This window comes from Fistularia commersonii, chromosome 7, assembly GCF_037954325.1.
Source record: "Fistularia commersonii isolate RoL2024-O1a breed Wild chromosome 7, RoL_Fcom_v1.0, whole genome shotgun sequence".
NCBI lineage: Eukaryota > Metazoa > Chordata > Actinopteri > Syngnathiformes > Fistulariidae > Fistularia > Fistularia commersonii.
In genome coordinates this window covers 5,644,783-5,664,412 of record NC_141290.1, presented here as the reverse complement: position 1 = coordinate 5,664,412, position 19,630 = coordinate 5,644,783, and the positions used below count along the sequence as shown (strand labels likewise).

General features: G+C 47.6%; 2 protein-coding genes and 1 pseudogene across 2 annotated transcripts; 1 reads left to right on the top strand and 2 right to left on the bottom strand.

The window, feature by feature from the left end:
• The first annotated feature begins 1,080 nt into the window (after window positions 1-1,080).
• Window positions 1,081-13,689, top strand: LOC147232472 (actin nucleation-promoting factor WASL-like). The gene is made up of 11 exons (XM_086149314.1): window positions 1,081-1,216; window positions 1,340-1,474; window positions 2,828-2,962; window positions 3,626-3,712; window positions 3,921-4,017; window positions 10,072-10,267; window positions 10,728-10,770; window positions 11,845-11,998; window positions 12,181-12,767; window positions 12,883-12,991; window positions 13,115-13,689. The coding sequence occupies exons 2-11, from the start codon at window positions 1,370-1,372 to the stop codon at window positions 13,174-13,176; spliced, it is 1,575 nt and encodes a 524-aa protein (XP_086005440.1). The 5' UTR covers window positions 1,081-1,216; window positions 1,340-1,369; the 3' UTR covers window positions 13,177-13,689.
• On the bottom strand, window positions 8,615-9,341 carry LOC147232473 (alpha-tubulin N-acetyltransferase 1 pseudogene; annotated as a pseudogene).
• Window positions 13,690-14,892: 1,203 nt separating the features above from the next.
• On the bottom strand, window positions 14,893-18,795 carry lmod2a (leiomodin 2 (cardiac) a). Its single transcript, XM_086149315.1, has 3 exons — window positions 18,401-18,795; window positions 16,700-17,593; window positions 14,893-15,273 (listed from the first exon to the last, which is right to left on the bottom strand). Exons 1-3 carry the CDS (start codon window positions 18,620-18,622, stop codon window positions 15,253-15,255), a joined length of 1,137 nt encoding a protein of 378 aa, XP_086005441.1. The 5' UTR covers window positions 18,623-18,795; the 3' UTR covers window positions 14,893-15,252.
• Between the last annotated feature and the right edge of the window lie 835 nt (window positions 18,796-19,630).

Below are 19,630 nucleotides of genomic sequence, written 5' to 3'. Positions count from 1 at the left end.
GCCATCTCCTACATCCTCCATCCCATATACTCACTCTCGGCTCTTCACATTTTAAAACCATATCTACCCGGCCTCTCTGACCAGTAGTTAATAATGATAATAATAATAATAATAATACAAATAATGGTGAATAAAAATAGTGAATTTCTCAACATATTACACATCTTTTCCCCCATTCCCACTATTATTAGTAGTAGTATTTTGTCTTTGGTCTTATGATGAGTCTGTTCACCCGCTACACCCTGAAATGAAAGGAGAATTGAAGTTATGATTACCGTTTAGACTTGGAAAAAAATCGCCAAACTTTTGGCCAAACTTACATTTATGTTGCCCAAAAATGTATCAGAATATTGAATTCATCATCAGCGTTGTAAAAACTGCTGCAGTGGGTCGGTGGTACAGCACTGTCACTTCACCAGTAGAAAGGGCCCTGTTTTTGGGTCCAGCGGTGGACTCTATTCTCTGTATGTGCAGACTTCATGCATTTTCCCTCCTTGATAAGTGCAGAATAAAATTCGAACAAGAAGTTACCCTAATATTTACAATAGACACGTGGATGAATTTGCTGAAATCGTCTAGATTGGGATTCAAGTGAATCACCGATAGCCTTCTGGCCTTCTTTCCTCTCTTGGGAATTCAACATTGAATTGAATTGTAAACGACGCCCCGGACATTAACAAAAACTAGGGTTATTCCCTGCCGGGCGCCTTATTTACATTTTCGTCCCGGCCATCTGGTTCTCACGGCTGACGTCAGTCGTGGCCCCGCCCCTCCTTTCGCAGGGCAGCGGCACGGCCCACCAGACGGAACCATTGTAAGTTAGTGAGCCGTGTTTTTTTATCTCCAAACTATGGGCCAAAAATAACCCCGTATAAGTTTTTTTTAACATAAGATAGCTATAGGATACAATAGACTTAGGTAAAGTTCGATAGTTAATTCCAATGTAGAGGTGGATTTTAATTGGAATATTCGACCCCCCCCTGCTGCTCGGTTTAAAGTGGTAAACTCCGCGTGGCGGCCATATTGGATGTGCGCATCGCCGCCGCAGCTGCGGGAGTTTCCGAATGAGAGCGCCGCGTCCTTTCCAGTCCGAAGACGCGCCGTGCAGCGGTTCGGTCACGTCCCCTGACCAGACGGAGCCCCTACGGTCCGCGCACACAGGAGCCAGAGCCCCCGGGGGGGACTCGCTCCCCGTCCTCTGTCGCCCTCCGAGCCCGTGAGTCAGCGAGGATGATCCGGCTTGCAGGCCACGGCGACCGGATCCCGCGTGGATTTTGTGTAATCGGGGCCGTCCGGCGGCGGGGGTCAAGAAGGATAACCGAATCGTGTCTTGATCCAGGTGGGGGGTCGTGGAGAAGCATTCGGCGCCATGAACAGCCACCCGCCGCCCCGCCGCGCCACCAACGTGGGTTCCATCCTGCTGACCCCGCAGGAGAACGAGTGTCTGTTCGGGTACCTGGGTCGGAAATGCGCGGTGAGTTTGTTTACACCTGCAGCAGACGCGTCCTTAGGACCAGAACCTCCCTGCACCATCAGCCATATTCGATCACTGATCCGTTTTTGTGCAGGTCCTCACTCATTCCCTTCTGGACATCTCCTGCAGAATGAGCTGCAAATCCCTAGATATCATCACTGAATTCTCGAAACTAAATTATTGATATTCTACTTTATTAATTGTCGACTTTAGGGGGTGGATCCCTTCAAGTGTCCATGGATTTCAGTGTTATCTACCTCGTAAACTCTAGGCAGTTTCCTGCCACCGTCATGTGTTTTGTGAACAGTCATATTTGCAGAGGAATTATATTTTTCTGAGAGGAGGGGGTGAATGCGCGTTGCCCATCACCTGATCCAAACGCTCCTCCAAGCAGGGGGGTTCTTCTGCTTCACTCAGGGAAATGGACCCAAAGCAGTTGTCGCTATTTTTACATTACTCCTATTTGTGTTACGTTCTTCCATGTCTCTGGTGTTTTTCCTCATACCTTCACCCTGTCATCTCCCAGTTTTAAGCTAGTTTTCATGAGCAGGTAATTTCCTGCACGACTTTACTTGTGCCCTTCGAGCCCACGGATCCCGTCCCCATCCTGATTCCTATCTTGCTTTCCAAACTCGGCCGAGGAAAACGTCTCCATCTCTCCAGACACGGCTCCCTTCTCCAGATGTGGAGCAAGCTGGTTGTTCAGACGGAGATCATCTCCCGTTGATTCTCTGGTCACCCATGGTTTTTCTCTCTGGGATTGTCTGAGAAGGTCTTTGCTTAATTCTCTGCAGTTCTTCGATGGATTTTTTTTTTCTTTTCCCCTGCTGAGGTCTAGATCTTATCTAATCCTCTTCTGGATGGGGTTTTCAGGCCCACTCCTACATGACTTTGAGTAGAGTTTTCCACTGCACAAGAACGTCTCCCTCACTTTTTCCCTCATTTTCCACAAATTATCTGTCAGTTTGGCGACGATCTGTTGGTATTTCTTGCCCATTGGAAAGGTGAGTTGTGCTCACCTTGGTGCAAGCTAATGTCTTTGTCATCCTCAACTATTGCGTCCTTATTTTGAGCTAATTTATTGTTCAACATGTACAACGTTCTGTTGTCTGGTGGTTGTTTACCTTCATGTCAGAAGAAGGTGGAACCAAACTCCTCATACTTGGCTGGCGAAGTTAGCCAGTTTCCTGCTGATTTTGGCTCCCCCAAATCAATTCGCTGAGATGTGGATCGTGGCCGTCTTTGCAGCTCTGGATCCCTCTTAAAAGAGCAAGCCACCAGCGGAGAAGAAGAAGATGAAGTAGCAGGAATTCCTGAGCTAATGGTGCCCTGTCCTTGCTAACTGGTGTGCAGACGCTGTGCTCGGCGGTGGTGCAGGTGTATGTTGCCGACCGCGGTTGCAGCTGGATGAAGAAGTGCTGTGGCGTCACCTGTCTGGTCAAAGACAACCCCCAGAGGTCCTACTTCATCAGGGTCTTTGACATCAAGGTGAGTGGTAAAGTTTCCATAAGGTTTTAAATTGAACTTCCTGTAAATCGTGACACTGATAAGACCAGAAGGCCGGTGTCTTCCTTCGTGCCGCATTATTCCGACTACTTAGCTTTGCAAAAATTATAACAAGTATTAGCCCCTTTCCGTCAGGTTATCAGACATGCTTTTTAACAATCCAGCTGCCTTGTGATGACATGTCTAATAGTAAGATGTTCTCCACCAGGACTCCGATCAGAAAATCGTCATTTTAAAAATGGTTTCCTCACCGATATGGTGTCCATATGTGAAAACATAGGATGTCCCACGTCATTGGAAGTGGCATCATAGCATCGTCTCTTCTGCACCGTTTAAACCGGGTGGTTACCATGGTGATCAACGCTGTCCTGATGCTCTATTTACAGCTTAAAAATGGCTGCTCGCAGTGGTCCAATGAGCAATGCTATGCTTGTACTTCCACTAGTAGACCACTAGGAGCATTTAGGAACCTTCCTGTATCCAGGTATACAAACCACTCAGTGCTCATTGTTTGCTGGGATGTGGAGCTAAGAGCTAAGCTAACAGGAGTGGAGTGGTGTCATCAGCGAAGGGGAAGCACATGTTCCTCCCCCCTGGGGAAAAATCGCCTTGAATTATATTAATGAGCGACCGGGTGTGTTCCAGGAAGGGAAAACCATGTTTGAGCAAGAACTTTACCACAACTTCTCAATCACCGCCTCCAGGTCCTACTTCATCTCCTTCGCCGGAGACGTAAGTGTGTGCGTGTGTGTGTTTTATTCAGAGAGGCTAGAATGTCATGTTGTGGAAACCTTACCATATGGTAGATGTTAGCTAACAATGGCTCGGGTAGAATGGATCACTTTTCCAGAGCTGAGCTTAACCGAATCGGAAATTCAAATTTTGATGTTGTTGCGTGTCTTCTTCGTCTTCTCCGTCTCCTTGCTCTCCTTCTCCTCAGACCAGTCAGATCGGCCTGAACTTTGCCAGCGAGGAAGAAGCAAGGCGCTTCAGGGTCGCCGTGAATGACCTGCTTAACCGACGACAGCGGAAGACAGGTGAGCCGTGACATCAGCTGTCAACTTCCACTAGCATCCTGGCTCTTGGTCCTAGATGTCAGGTCGTGATATTGTAGCGTCTAAGTATACCTTTAAATGAACTTGACTCCACCAGCATTCCCCATGGTTTGGTTCCTTCCAACCGGGTCCTCTTCATCTGATTGGATGCTGGAAGCATCCTGACAAATGCCCCTTGGAAACTGATTGTCCGATGAGGATGGAGGGGAAGAAATGGGGCTCTCATTTTGTAGGTTGTTTTTATTCAGTTTTTCCTAAAGTTGCATCAACATCCTGGTACTTGAGGTTTGTCTGATAACCTTCACTTCCTGGTTTCACTCTAAGGTCATTAATATCAAACTGATCACTATTAGGACTGCGGGACACTGATTATATAAGTGTGTCTCTGTGTGATGGAAGGATAATGAACAGAGCCGGAGGGTTGAGGTCGCGAGCGTGGGGTTTGTTTAGAACAGCCTCCTCTCTGTTCAGCCGCCGGTGAGCTCAGCGTGTCAAACGTGTCCGACAAGCGCCGCGTCCCTCATTATGCCGGAGACGGACAGCAAAAACTTAATGTTCCTGAATTACGTGAGAATGAGAGTGAACAGTCGTGCGTTTTTCTGATGCGTGAATGAAAGGGGCAATGGTCGTATGTCTCTATGACCTGCAAACGTGAAGGGCAATGGTTGTCTCCTGTGATTGACCGCTCCAGGGTGAACCCCGCCTATCCCCCAATGACCCCTGGGATAGTCTCCCCGCAACCCTAACTGCTCTGACGCTGATTATTGCCTTCGGGCCCTCGTCTGGTGTGGTCAAGACAAGACACTGCACCTTGGTTCACTTCCTGGACTCTGTTGCTTTAAACCACTCTTCAGCCTCTCAACTCCCTGTCTTTTTATTTCCTTTTCATTTCAAGTTTTAACCTTTTTTTTTGTCCTAAAGCAACATTTCTTTCTCTTGCAGAAAAAGGAGGTGACTCTAAAAACGATATGTCGAATCCTGATCACATGGCTGTGACGTTCAAATAAATGATGCAGCCAGGTAGTTTATGCCTCCTTTACCAAAAGGCTAAGAACATGGCGTCGCCCCTTGTGTAAGCCAGATCTCAAAATCTGTAGCGAGCTCTTTGCACCACCACGGCCCAGATTTGCTGTCTCATTGAGCACTGGCGGGCTCTGGTGACACGAGCTGCCAGACAGGACGACAATAACTGGAGAAATTAATCTGACAAAAAGATAAATCTAGCTGGTTTTTCATAGATTTCCTGCCCCAGTCAAAAAGAGTAAAAACATTTTGTAAATAGTCCCGATTTCTATGAATCAGAAGTTGACAACTGATGTCATTATACTTATTCATTCTTGTTATAAAATTGTGTGTTTCGACCATTCACTCTGTCATTCTAATGGACCGATTTTTAGAAATCCCCGGTTACCAAGACGTTATTGTCCGATTACATCAATATTTGTACCAGCTACGTACAATCTCTTACCATATCTTAGTTTGTAGAGAAAGTGTAAAAAAAAGTCTGTCATAGACCGCCATTGTCTTTTGCGTCACAATGCGATCTGAGTAGTGATTTGCCAAGGTTGAACCCTGGCTCAGTCCTTTCATTTTACCGTATGGTGCAAAAACATCATCCGTGCAACCCTTCCTGGATTGAACCCGAGAGACGTGAGCGAGGAGGTTTACACTGAAGCGTTAGGCTTTAGTGGCCACTTAAAACCAGCAGCACTTTCAGCAGCTTAGCTCGGCTAAGTGTGTCAAATGTTGTCCGGAGAGAAGTGGCGAGAGCACTGCCGTGGATGCTTTGAAGGTTTCGTACGTCCAGCAGTACATCAAGCAGTTTCCCACTTCTCTTCTTATCCCTTGGAAAGCTGTGCAAACCATCAGTCCCTTTGTTTCCCTTGGACTGGAAATTTCTCCCAAAAGCAGCCCAATGTGGCATTTTTACAGTATAACACTAGTGGAAAGCCAAAGTTAACACAGGCAACCTTTATACAACAATGGTGGCACCTCTTGGTTAAAACATGTTATCAATTTGCAATTTCCAAAGAATTAATTCTTTGTTGTTTTTTTTTTTTTAACAACATACTCTAGTATTAGGAAAACCGTAAAGCACATTTATGCCTGTTGGTTCCTTTAAAGGTCTCCTATGTACCTACTGACTGTTTTTGTGATGTGGGGGCAGCAGAACCAGGAGAGAACACAGAGAAAATTCAGTAAACCTTCTTGTGCGACTAGTGACGCATCTCTTCTATTGGAATGTGACGCCCAAAATGGTATTGCGCTTATTCGCTGGCTAGCATTGGTGCTCCTTGGTGGCATCTGTTGCCCTCCTTCCAGGGCACTCAATCCCCCCATCCCCCCACCCCTGGTGCAGGTTTACGTGGCCAGCAGGAGGTCCATCTGTGGGCCACATGTCCCCTCCAAACCTAATCTGTAATCTGGGGTCTCCGCTGCGCCTTGCTTAGTCTGCACCTTGTTCAGGGAGTCCCCCCGCGTCCTCCAAAATCGTTTTTTAGTGAATCGAGCTGCGATACGTGAGCAATGCTGGTTAAGCCCCGCCTGTCAGCTGGAAATGGTCCCAACCCAACAAAAACCCCTTTTGAATGAATGGACAGATGTTGAGATCGAATTCATTAAAATCAAAAGAGAAATTTTGTTGGGAATATCTACGACAGTGATGCATCCAATCAATCATGTGATCGCGGAAACATCACAACAGCTGGCTTTCAATCCACCTGGTTTGGGCTTGGGGGGGGACCTGGCCCTTTCAGACAGCGGATTTGACCCCAGCTTGTTAGCCTGGTTGTAGACATCCAGGATTCACGGGGGAGCCCAGGGATTTGGAGGGGGATTAGCAGCGGATTACTAGTCAGGTCAGATGCCGCTGTGGTTTGCGGAGATTAGAGGGTTTTCAAGTGCAGCCCGGGACGGAGCACTTTAGGGGTATCACTATACATCGCAGAAAAAGATTGATTTTTGAGCCTCTGCTCAGATGAAATTGCATCAGGTGGCCGTTGAAGACGGCCATATCAGAGAACAGAAGGGCTGGGAGAAGGTTAAAAATATACCAGGCAGTGGAGACAGTGGAGTAATTTAAAGTACATTGGGTTTTTCTAAAGACAAATGGGCAAAGAAAAGTTGTAGCGCAGTGAGATCCGAAGAAGAACCAAGATTGAAGAGGACACTGACCGATGTTGATGGTCAACTGGACCTTAAAGACCTCGTTAAAAGCAGTTAGAAAGAGAGAAGGTAGCACGAGGAATTTGGGGGTGATAAGGGTCTCTTGTGCCGACCAGCATAAAAACCCGACCGGAGAACTTGGGCAGAACTGCACTTTACACTTTTCGTGTACATGAAGTCTTTAGGCAAATCTGAGTTTTGTGGTGGAAATACGGTCCTTATGAGTTTTTTAAAAAAGACTAGAGTACAGTAGGACCTCAGCTTGCGAATGCTCCAAATCGCAAACAAATCAGCCGATGAACAGTTTTTGATCACATTTTGATTGGAGCTGCGAACAAGCCCTGGGTGCACTAATAGTGACGGGCTTTCTGCCGTGTGGCCTTGTAGCGTGGTGACAATAGTGAGCGGTACTCCCCCCTCTTCAGTATGTTAGCCCTCATTTTGGCATCCTAAAAAGTTAAGTCCTAGTGTTGGTGGTTTTAAGAAGAAGTTAAGACTTACAGTCGATCCGAAAAGGAAGTAATAGCTAAACATGACCTTGGTGCTCGTGTTACTAATCTATTGCATGGCTATGTAGACCATCTCTACAATCTTTTCGAACAAAGATGCGCTAAAAGGGGTGACTATGTTAACAAAGTAAATGTCTCAAGTCTTAGAAGAAGAGAAAAGTGATTTCTGAAAGACAGCTTGCTGGAGATAGCATTTGCGAGGGTCTCATGTGAGACGCCTTTACTTTTGCGTGCTGATTTAATGAAGGAGACGCTGAAGGAGAGTGCTGGTGCTGCCAAGAAGAGAAAGAATGCCAGAAACGTAGCAATAATTATGGTTATCTTTAATTCCTTTTATGTCACAAATAAACCCATAAAAAGTTTCAAAAGAGAACAGTATGTTTTTGGGGCTGGAGGACAGATTGATGGGCTTTACATTGACTCCAATGGGAAAAATTGATTCGGTTCACGAACTGAGTCATAGTACAAATGACATTCGTAAGCCGAGGTTCGACTGTACTTTTATTTTATTCAGATGATCAAAGTCATCCAAAGAGTCCCTTCAAAATGCACTCGTATTCACCAAGGGCGCAAGTCGGTTCTTAGGGTCAGAACCAACATTGGTTTGCCATGATGGCTCAAAGTGGGGCAAAGGAATATTTCTCTCCCAGAGTCCCGGGAGATGGTATTTCCTGGCATTACTTTGTATTGACAACTGAGCCTTAGGACTCTCCAGACCTGTCTGGGTTCTCATCTCTTGAGAAAAGTCCGTATCCCGATCGGCCACTGTGTTGCTTTTGTGCCTTGCACTCAAGGGCTTCCTCTGTGGAAGTAGCCAGTTGGGAGTGTGACCAGCTTGTCCAGACCTGGAGTCCTACAGCTGGACTGCCTACATGCATTGTGCTATCAGGATCAATGCAATTGTATGGAGTCTTCTGGTATCTGAGAGGCTACTGTCCCAGGGAGAGTCCTCTCCTCTGGATTTGGCTCCATTTAAAAGCCAAAGGTTGTACTCTCTCTCCAGCTTTGCAGGGAAATCTTTTTGAGCTGCACCGCTGATCGGTTGAGGAAGAAGCCCTCAAACACGACAAAGTTGTTGAACTGGGGGATGCTTTGTCTCAGGCGGTAATGCTTTGCCAGGAAGGACATCAGCTTGGGCGAAGGTCTGTCATAGGCCATCAGGACTGGCTCGAGAGTCCTGTGCTGTAACATGAAGTTGAACAGCTCCAGCCCGTATCCTTGTCTCTGAAAGCCCTCCGCGATGTAGAAATCCAAGACGCACGGCGGCTCTGCCTCTATGTGTTCACCCTGTTTGTCCAGCAGAAACAGCTTCTTGAAGCCGACCTTGAGAAACCCCACGATAACACCCGACCCCCTGTTGCTGCTCCTGTCCTTCAGCACGTATAGCTGATGCGTCTGGGACTGCAACTTGGAAGCACTTGTCACCGGGCGTCTTAGCTTCTGGGCCTTTGCTGACGCTCTGCCGATTTCATCAATAACCGAGCCAATGTTGGCCTGAAGGTCTGGCCTTCCCGATAATTTCCGACACGCAGCAAAGTTCTGATCCAAGACGGAGACCCTGTCTGTGAATAACTGGTTAAGATCAAAAGGAAACTCCATGAAGTCTTTTCACCACAGGTATCTATGGAGAAGGGGTGCGTCCATTCACAGCTGCAGTATTTCGGTTGCAGTCTTTAGCCGGTTAGCTTGAAAGCGAACTAGCTGTGTTTACGAACACAACTGTAAACGGTGATACCTGTTGTTGCTGCTGCTTGTTGCAGTGAGGTTCAGCCCCGTGTGAACGACATGACGTGCACCTTGTCGCGAGCGTCTGATGTCACACAGGGGAAGCTGCGATGTCACACAGTGACTGTCACACAGGGGGAGCAGAGCTGATGTCACACAGCCAATGGGAACGTCACAAAGTTAGGCAATGTAAATTAAAACACAGGTGTCCTTTGGGTTCTTACCAGTGTGGTACACCTGCAGCCGGGCAGGAACGCTCCATGACAGCAGCCAACACAAGCCTGATGCTTTAATGCGATTACTGGTTCAGGGGTGGGCAGTTGGCTACTCCCACTACCCAGGGAGTCATGTGACCAAGGAGTCACATGATGAGGGGCGGGGCGACCAGTCACAGGTGCCCATTTAAGAAGCTCATTCAGACTCCTGCTCCCTCAAGGTGTTGAGTGACTCCTCCCTCCTGGGCTCCCAGGCGGGTCCAGAAGTCACATGGTCCACAAGGGTCGGCCCCCTTCTTGGGACTGCAACCGCCCCCTGAGTCACTCAGACATGAGGAAGGCTCCCTTCATCATGCATGATACATTGCAAATGTCACATCTAGAGTGGACTCTTATCCCCTGATACTGCCCTCTCTGCACAGGCCCGGCGCTTCCCATGGCAACTGTGGACATCAAGAACCCCGAGATCAACAACATGCGCTTCCACAACGGCCCCCAGCCGCCGTACCACGTCAACAATGTGTTGAGCCACGGTGGCCTGGCTCGCAGGGACAAGAAGGCCAAAGGGAAGAAGAAGAAGTTGACCAAAGCTGACATCGGGACGCCCAGCAACTTCAAGTGAGTCCACATCCGTCTTTAGTGCGAAGCGGACCAATGTTTAGAAATGCGTTTTTCCCGGCGTTCCGAGCAGGACTACTCATAGTTTGAAGTACACTGAAACTTGGTACTGCATGAGTACCAGCCTGGTAAATTTCAAGGATACGCTCCTGATGTCCTTGTCTGTTCAGCTGTAAGCCGGCGCCACAGTAAACAAGTTGCGTTGGGTCTGAGTGCTCAATGGAGCCTCTTGTTTCCTGCCCGACGCAGGAGTGAGTGGGCCAGCTGTTTAGCATGTCACTCAAACATTTTCATTCATTAGCGGTAGCGCTCACGCTCACTGGAGCGGCTCGGACCCGTCAGGGGGCCGGGGCGTGGCGGAGCTGCTCTTTGGAGGGGCCACCTGCCAATCACAGAGCTCCGCACACAAATAGTGCTATGTCGGCGGACACGTGAGTGATGTCATCTTGTGTGTGTCCAGGCACATCGGCCACGTGGGCTGGGACCCGAACACAGGCTTCGACGTGAGTAACTGCACGGACACCGACAACGCACACAAAACGAAACAAGCCGATAGGACACACAAAACAACACATGCCGACAACATGCACAAAACACACGCTGACAGCATGCACAAAACACATGCCGACAACATGCACAAAACACATGCGGACAACATGCACAAAACAACACATGTCGACAACGTGCACAAAACAACGCGAGCTGACAACAGGCACGAAATAGCACACACAAAATGACACACCCTGACAGCACGCACAAAACAACACACAGAGACCAACACACGCCGACAGCACATACTAGCACACACTGATCAACACAATAGCTAACGCATACCAACCAACACGCACAAAATAACACACGCCGACAGCACACGCTGACCAACACACGCCGACAACACACACTGACACAAAACACACTGACTAACACACCCAAACACACACAGAATAACACACACCGACCTACACGATGACTAAAACACACACTGACGGACACAGAACAGAACACAATGGCCAACCTGTGCCGCTGCGGCTACTGGAATCACACAGAGGTCCGTTGTTGTCGTTGTCGTCACCGCCGCTGCTTCCTGCTCACGTGTGCGGCGAGCTTCAGGCTGCCTCGCGGACACACGCTGTTCCGGACTGGTTGTTCCGGGTGCCGTGGTGACGGCGCTGCCCCGAGTTCTGCCGCCGGACGAACTCAAGCGGAGGCGGGGTGGTGTCGGAATGATCCGGTCAATTATGTCAGGAGGATTGAACGCTCCAAACCCATGACAAATAACAATGAGAAATTTAGGTAATTGCCAGGCAGAGTCTCAAACTCACAACACAAACTGGTCTCGGCAAATTAGCAAACAGTCCTGTAGGTTCATAGTTAAAGGCGAGTGATGCTATGCTAGCTCAGTTATTCTGTGTTTAGGGGAACTAGCTAAAACCTTGGTTTTGGGGTGTAGTCTGGGTCAAACGTCGTCACAGTGACATTGAGAGGCCCCCTTGCGGCCAAAGCCTGTAGTGCATCACCCTCATGGACCTACAGTACAACAGTCGGGCTAACGGCGAGTTGTTGTTGTCGTGCTCCAGCTGAACAACCTGGACCCCGAGCTGAAGAACCTGTTCGACATGTGCGGCATCTCGGAGGCGCAGCTGAAAGATCGGGAGACGTCCAAGGTCATCTACGACTTCATCGAGAAGAAGGGCGGCGTGGAGGCGGTCAAGAACGAGCTGCGGCGGCAGGGTGAGCAACATGACGTCTCAAATCCCAGTATTCACCGCCGTAACTAGCGTAGTATGAATCCGACAGAGACAGGATCAGATTGAGTATGGGTGAGATGGAGAATTGAACAGATTGAGTGGATCAATTCATCAGGTTGTAAAAAAAACATGGTCTCCAGTTGTTTCTTTTTCTTGACCCTGCAGCTCCTCCTCCTCCTCCATCTCGCGGCGGCCCCCCGCCCCCGCCTCCGCCTCCGCACACCTCGGCTCTGGCTGCACCCCCTCCCCCTCCTCCCCCGTCCAGAGGGGGCCGTGGAGCTCCTCCTCCGCCTCCCCCGTCCCGCGCCCCCTCCTCAGCGCCGCCCCCGCCGCCCCCCACCCGCCCCGGGACTCTGGGTGCTCCGCCGCCGCCTCCTCCCACGCGGGGAGTCCATCAGCACCCTCCCCACCAGCAGCACCAGCACCCGCCGCCTCCCCCTCCCCCGTCCTCGCACGCCTCCCCACAGGCTCCGCCCCCTCCACGCCCAGCCCACTGCGCCGCCACCGCCGCTCCGCCCCCTCCACCGCCACCGCCTCCCCCACCTCCGCCGCCGCCTCAGCCCTCGGAGACGGACGGCGCCGGCGGGGACTCGCCCGCCTCCCCGAGCGCCGGCGGGAAATCTGCGTTGCTGGAGCAGATCAGGGGCGGCGCTCAGCTGAAGAAGGTGGAGCCGGTCCAGCGCGAGGCTCCGCCCACCACCGGCCGGGACGCCCTGCTGGACCAGATCCGACAGGGGATCCAGCTCAAGACGGTAAGGCTCTGCCCCCCCCCCCCCCCACTCCCATCAGCTATTGATTATTGATAGGTGCACCGGCATGGAAGGAGAGCGTCCCATGACACTGCCATCCCGACTCCCCCTCCCCAAGGTATCGGACCAGTCGGAGTCCGGGCCGCAGACGGCGGCGCCGACGGCGGGCATCGTAGGCGCCCTCATGGAGGTGATGCAGAAGAGGAGCCGTGCCATCCACTCCTCAGGTGAAGAGCGGGTTGAAGGTCACGTGACTGGACCGACTTTTGTCAACTCCCTGGCTAAATAATGCAAAATAAGTGTTATCCTTTTTTTTATCTTTATCGCTCTATTTGTCCCCCCCCCCTCAGACGAAGACGAGGAGGACGACGAAGACGAGGACTTCGAGGAGGACGACGAGTGGGACGACTGAGCCCATCCCGCCTTCCCCCTCTCGGACACTTAAACGATCTGAATTCCCTCCAGGAGCTCTGACTCGAACGTCACACCGGCATCTATTTATTTGCATCTGTTTTTTTTTTAATAAGCTATATGTTGTGGTCGTGTGACCTGGGAGAAGCCCCTCCTCATCGAGACCAAAGGCGGTGCCTCCTCCTCCTCCATTTGCACAGGGCTCCTGAAGTAGTTTGTTTTCGTGTGTATCCGTCGCTCCCCAGCGGCTGTTTTGGTTTTATTTCGACACGGGAAGCCGCTTTCATAGATTATTGAAAAAAAAAAAAAAGGAGGAGAAACCAAGATTTTTTTTTTTTTTTTTTTAAATATTTTTCATTTCCGTTTACGGTGTCTTCGCCACCCTTGGGAGGGGAGGGTCTCAGAGGGTTCGAACCGTCCGGCGCCGCAGAAACAGGAAGTGACGTCCAGCCCGTGAAGGAGCGTGGCGGAAGAAAACTGAATTGTTTACTTAAATAAATGTTAATATTTACAGAGATCCTCGGCTCTTGGTCTTTAACCCCGCCGCGTCCTCAGGACACACAACCTGCCCACACTTTGAGTCTGATTTTGTATTTTATACTATTCAGACTTGTAAAGTGTCCTGTGTACACCCTGTCCTGTCCAGGTCTTTTTTTTTTTTTTTTTTAATCGGTCAGTTCTTCCATTTTTCTCGTTTATCAGCAAATATTTTTACTTTTTTTTAAAAAAAAAATTCTTATTTTTATTTATTTATTTATTTATTTATTTATTATATTTTTACTATTTTTACTTGCAAATACTTTTAAAGTGTCCTGTGTACACCCTGTCCTGTTCAGGTCTTTTTTTTTTTTTTTTATCTGTCAGTTCTTCCATTTTTCTCGTTTACCAGCAAATATTTTCCTTCAAAGATGTTTATTTCTGATTTATAAGGCAATTACTTCTCGAAATATTGATTATGAATGTGATATTTCAAATGATGATATCTCATTCGGGGTGAATCTTTTTATATTTTTTTTAATTTCAATTAACTGAGTGGTTCAAGCGATTCCAGTTCCATCATCCTGTTCCTGAGCGTCCGTCCGTCTGCAGCCCTCTGGCTTCACTTGGCGGCCAGACACGGAATGACGGCGTCCGTCAGACACCCGACAGGTTAACCCGGACCGTGTGTGTGTGTGTGTGTGTGTGTGTGTGTGTGTGTGTGTGTGTGTGTGTGTGTGTGTGTGTGTGTGTGTGTACGACATTACATGGTGATTAAATGAAGCCACATTTAGCGTCTCTTCAAGCGTCTCCAGTTTCTTGGACAACTGTTGCAATTACATGTTTACGCACTGTTAATCACACACTGGTGGTGATACACATGCACATACGCGCGCACTGTCCTTTCCTGTTTTTTTATTTATTTTTTATTTTTTCTTTCTCTCAAACCGTTTTCTCTTTATTTGATAGAAACTTTTTTTTTTTAATTAAAATAGTTTTACTGATTTCCAGTCAACATTTGAGTTGTACAGTCCGTTTTTTTTCATTTGTTTATGTATCCATATTTCATTTTAACTTTCAACTTTCTTTTCAAAGGTATTTCTTGAATAATAATCCAGTGTTTTACATTCGCAAATCCAGTAACTGAATCTTCCCCAAGTTTATTTATTTATCTTATTTGCCATTGAGTAGTTTTGTCCACAAATATCTTAACTTCTATGAAATGAATTCCAATTAACTATTTCTTTTTGATGTTTTTTTTTTCCAGGAATTTTTGAGACAATTCTTATTTTAAATTATTGAATTTCCCATTATGGGAAATGGATCTATTTTTGAATCATTTATTTCTGATGACAGATCATCTCTTTAGTGTTGTTATGCCATGTGTGTGTGCTGACAGACGGGTTGTGCAGCAGGTGGCTTCCTGTCTGGCAGCTGATTGGCTGCCAGACAGTAACCCCGTCCCCTGGGGACGTCTGAAGCGGAGCAGAAACATTTTATTTTCCCTGATCGTGTCGTATTTACAGAGAAAATGAAGCGGACGGAGGAGCGGGAGTCTCGTACAGCCAACGCCAAGCGGGGAGAGACGGAGCTGGAGGTCTCAAATCTGAGATACATCCACCTGGAAGAGACGGAGAGAGAGCAGCTCAAACAGGAAGGCAAACACACTCACACACACAAAATGTTTTTTTTTTTTTTTTCCAATCACCCAAGCTGGCAACCTGCGGGAAAAAGGGGGTGAAAAACACCAATCAATAAATTGGCCCATAATCAACATAGACTGAAATTAAATGACAGGATTTTGAATGATTATAGGAAGTCAAATAACAGGAAGTTGGCAAATGACAGGAAATTGAATAACAGGAATTTGACAAACTGGGGGATGTAAGGTGACAAAAAGTTGACAAACGACTGGATGGGAAATTACAAAATCAAAATTTGTGACAAATTTTATCAAATGACAGAAAGTTCACAAATGACAGGAAATTAAATAACAGGAAGCTGACAAACAACAGGAAGTTGGTAACATGAATTTGACAAATTATGGGAAGCTAAATGACATGATTCAATGACAGGGAATTAGATAACAAGAAGATTATGATTTGTATGAAGTTAAATAACAGAATCAAAAGGAAGTTAAATTACAAAGTCAAGGAAGATGACAAATGAAATGAGATTAGAAAATGAAGTTGACAAACAGGAAGTGAAATAACAGGTAATTGACAACAATAGTAAGTTGATAATAGGAATTTGACAAATCAGGAAGTTGACAAACTAGAGGAAGTTAAAAAAAGGAATTTGACAAATTACTGGAAGTCAAACAACAGGAAGTTGACAAAACATAGGACATTAAATAGCATGAATTATAACAAATATTAAATATTGATATTAATCATTAAAAAAATATAGGAAGTTAAGTACCACAAAGTTGACAAACAACAAGAAATTAAATAACAAAGTCAAGGAAGCCGACAAATAACAAAATTAAAAAACATACAAGGAATATGACGCATTACTGGAAGTCAAATAACAGGAATTTGACAAACGACAGGAAGTTGAATAACATGAAGGAACTTACAACATACTTTAGACACAAGAAAACACAAAAGCCCCCAAAATTTGGAATACTTACCTGAATGATCAGGAAGAAACTTCTTTTTTTTTTTTTTTTTTTTCAATTCAAAGGTCAAAGGTCACTTCAGTCAAACCATAACATTGGGTGTTTGGTGGTGGTTTGGTTTTGTTGACAAGCAGCTTTTTTCTCAGCTCTTCCTCCTCAACAGCTGCCAGCTATGAATAGCTGCTCAGAGCGTTGACCGACATGGCAGCCATATTGTGAGGATCGTAACGGCTGGATGCTCGCTGTGTGGCCCCATCGGGCGACGTCACCCCAGAAAACCACCTCACGAGTGTCTCGTTGCCGTGGCAAACCCCGGCTATCGTTTCAGGCTAGCCACATGAGTTTGCAACTAACTTATGCGATTTTCATGCTAGCCATATGCATTTGCGACTACTTGTGCGGTTTCAAGCTAGTCGCATGTTCTTACCCGCTTCAGGGATCGGATGCTGCTGCCGCGAATGGCTGCCATCAGGTCGTCACGGCAACCGGGCTGCGGCGGGCGGGACGCCTCCTCCTGCCTCCTATGCTGCGACTTCTTCAGCTCCTTCATGACGTCCACGCTCTCCTTCTCGCTGCCATTCTTTGGCTTCCTCAGTCTCCACTGGGCCTTGTCGGTGAGCTTCTTCTCCGCCGGCATGTTCCTTTTCTGGTTTTCCGGGGTTTTCTGCGCGTTTTCCTGGGTTTTCTGCTCCCGCCACTGCTGCTGCAGCCTCCTCTGGCGCTGCTGGTCCTGGTTGCGTGTCAGGATGGCAGTGGCCGCCATGCGGGGGCCCGGGAGCTCGAAGTGGTAGCCTAGCTTAAGCAAGGTGGTGTTCACCCGCAGCAGCTGCACCATCTCCATCTCCACCCGTCCTCCGCAGATGTGCCGCTGGTTGTGGAACCGCAGCTCCAGCAGTGAGCGGTTGCTCTGCAGCGCCTCGAACAGCGCCAGGACGCCGCGGCCCGACAGGAAGTTGGATTCGATATTGAGGCTTCGGATGGAGCGGTTGCGGCGCAGCATGTCAGACACGGCGAAGGCCATGCGGTCGTCTGCACGCGTGTTGGCGAGGGTGAAGACGTGCACGTGGGTGTTGGCGTGGAGCGCTCGGGCGAAACGCAGTAGCGTGTGGGCGGAGATGTCCTCCATGTTGTTGAAGTTGACCTCCCTGGTTGCGGGGTCGTCGGCGCAGACTTTTTCCAGCGCCTCCTCCACCACGGTGGAGTTTCGCCACGTCTTTGCTCTCTTCCGGCGTTCCTCCTCCTCGTCCTCCGCCGCCCTTTCCCACCATGGTTTCTTCCCGTCGTCGGAGGCGTCGCTGGTGTCCGCCTGCCTTCCCCCCTCCTGCAGGCCACAGGGCGCAGCATTAGCTCCTAGCATCCTGCTCCTGCTTTTTTGCTAATTTCTTTAACCCACCCTTCAGGTACAGATGTTTCCAAATCTTTTAAGTTTTAGTAAACTTTTATGTAATTTCTATTGGGAAAAAAATAATACATATACATACATATTTCTTGATACGTTTCATGATCATTATTTTTTGGAAAATAGATTTTTTACATGGTGTTTCTGTTTTCAAATCAGTGTCATTCCACGTGCTAATGCTAATTAGCGCACTGATTTTAATTCAGAAATTAAAAAAAATACAATCAAATCCATAAAACATGATTTTATTCTTCCCATTCTCAACATGATTTTTTTTTTCACAAATTGAAAAAAAAAAAAATTCTGTATTTGTCACTATTTTTCTCCAAAATTGCTTACTGTTTTTTTTCTTCTGTTTCTTGTTCTTGTTTTTCAATAAAAAATACAAACATGATGAAATAAACAATACTTTTTTTAGAATTTTAATTTTTCCTTGATTTTGTAAATATGGTTTTCTCTTCCAAATCATTTCCAGTTTTTTTTCCCCTCAATTTTCTGTTGTTATTGTAGAAATAACAACATTAAAAATGAAATTAAAAATAGAAAAAAAAAAAATTTGGTTTGAATTGTTCCATTATGTTTTTTCCTTCATATCATCTCCTGTTTTTTTTTCCGTCTGACTTGCTTTCTCCAAATCCAAATGTTAAAAAGATCAAATTAACAAAATTCTATTTTTTTTTTTTGTGAAGTCAAGTCTTAATGTTTTTGAGTTAGGTCTCTTGGCCGCACCTTCTCCTGCGTCTTCTCCTGTTGCTTCTCCTGCCGGCCGCAGCCGTCGGTTCGTGTCCGGTTTTGCTGCCGCAGCCCGACGGGCACGTCGTCGTCGGCTTCCAGCTCGGCCAGCTGGCACTCCAGCTCCCGCAGCTCCTCGCTGGAGAGCGAGGCCAGAAGCGCCTCCTCGTCCACCTCCTCGTACTTCCTCAGCTCCTGCAGGTATCCCGGGCCGTTCATGCCTACGTGTCTTGTGTGTGTTTTGGGTTTCCTGCGGGACCGGGATGGACTCGGGGAGGCTGGGTGGAACCTCTGGTCCCGGCTGGCACCCGTGGAAGAGGGCGGCCGATGGGAAGGAGGAGGAGGAAGAGGAGGAGGAGGCGGAGGAGGGGGCTGTACTTTTTTTAGGGTCAATCAGGGAGGCTTAGCGGAGGAATGTCTGCCCTCTGGTTGCCCCCGGCGATGGAGAACTGCAGCGGCAGGTCATTCTGTAACACCTCAGGCTCGAGAACGTCAGGACGGAGAGCCTGGTTCTTCAGTGGTTGGAGAGCTGGGTTCTTGAGTGGACAGAGAACATAAGGATGGAGAACCTGGTTCTTCAGAGGTCAGAGAACTGGGTTCTCAAGTGGTCAGAGAGCACCATGATGGAGAACCAGGTTCTTCAGTGGTTAGAGAACCAGGTTCTTCGGCAGCAGGAGAACATCAGGATGGAGAACCGGGTTCTTCAACGGTCAGAAGATTCAGATCCTCTTGTTGAGCAGGGAACATTAGAGAGAAGACGAAGACAATGGAAGATGACTGTATTCTTCATTATTATAATTATTTATTATTAATATTTAGTATTATTTATTATAGTTTATGATTATTATTTATTATTATTGTTATTTTAAAATTATTTAATGTTATCATTTTTCCTTTTTTGTTCGTGTGTGTGTGTGTGTGTGTGTGTGTCTGTGTGTGTGTGTGTGTGTGTGTGTGTGTGTGTGTGTGTGTGTGTGTGTGCGCGCACATGTTTGTATGTTTACACCATCCCTGGTGCATCCACACCCGTCCGCCTGCTTTAGGTTTGTTTCTCGGTTGTCGCGGAAACAATCAGTTGCCACCTGATCCAGTTTCGGGTAAAAAGTCCAGGTGACATGGTGGCGCTGTCATGCTGACCTCTGACCCCAGGGGAGGGAGGGGCTTCGGGCCGACTCTTAAAATATCAATGAAACTCCATCGGCGGATGCAGGAGGTTCGAAGTCCTGT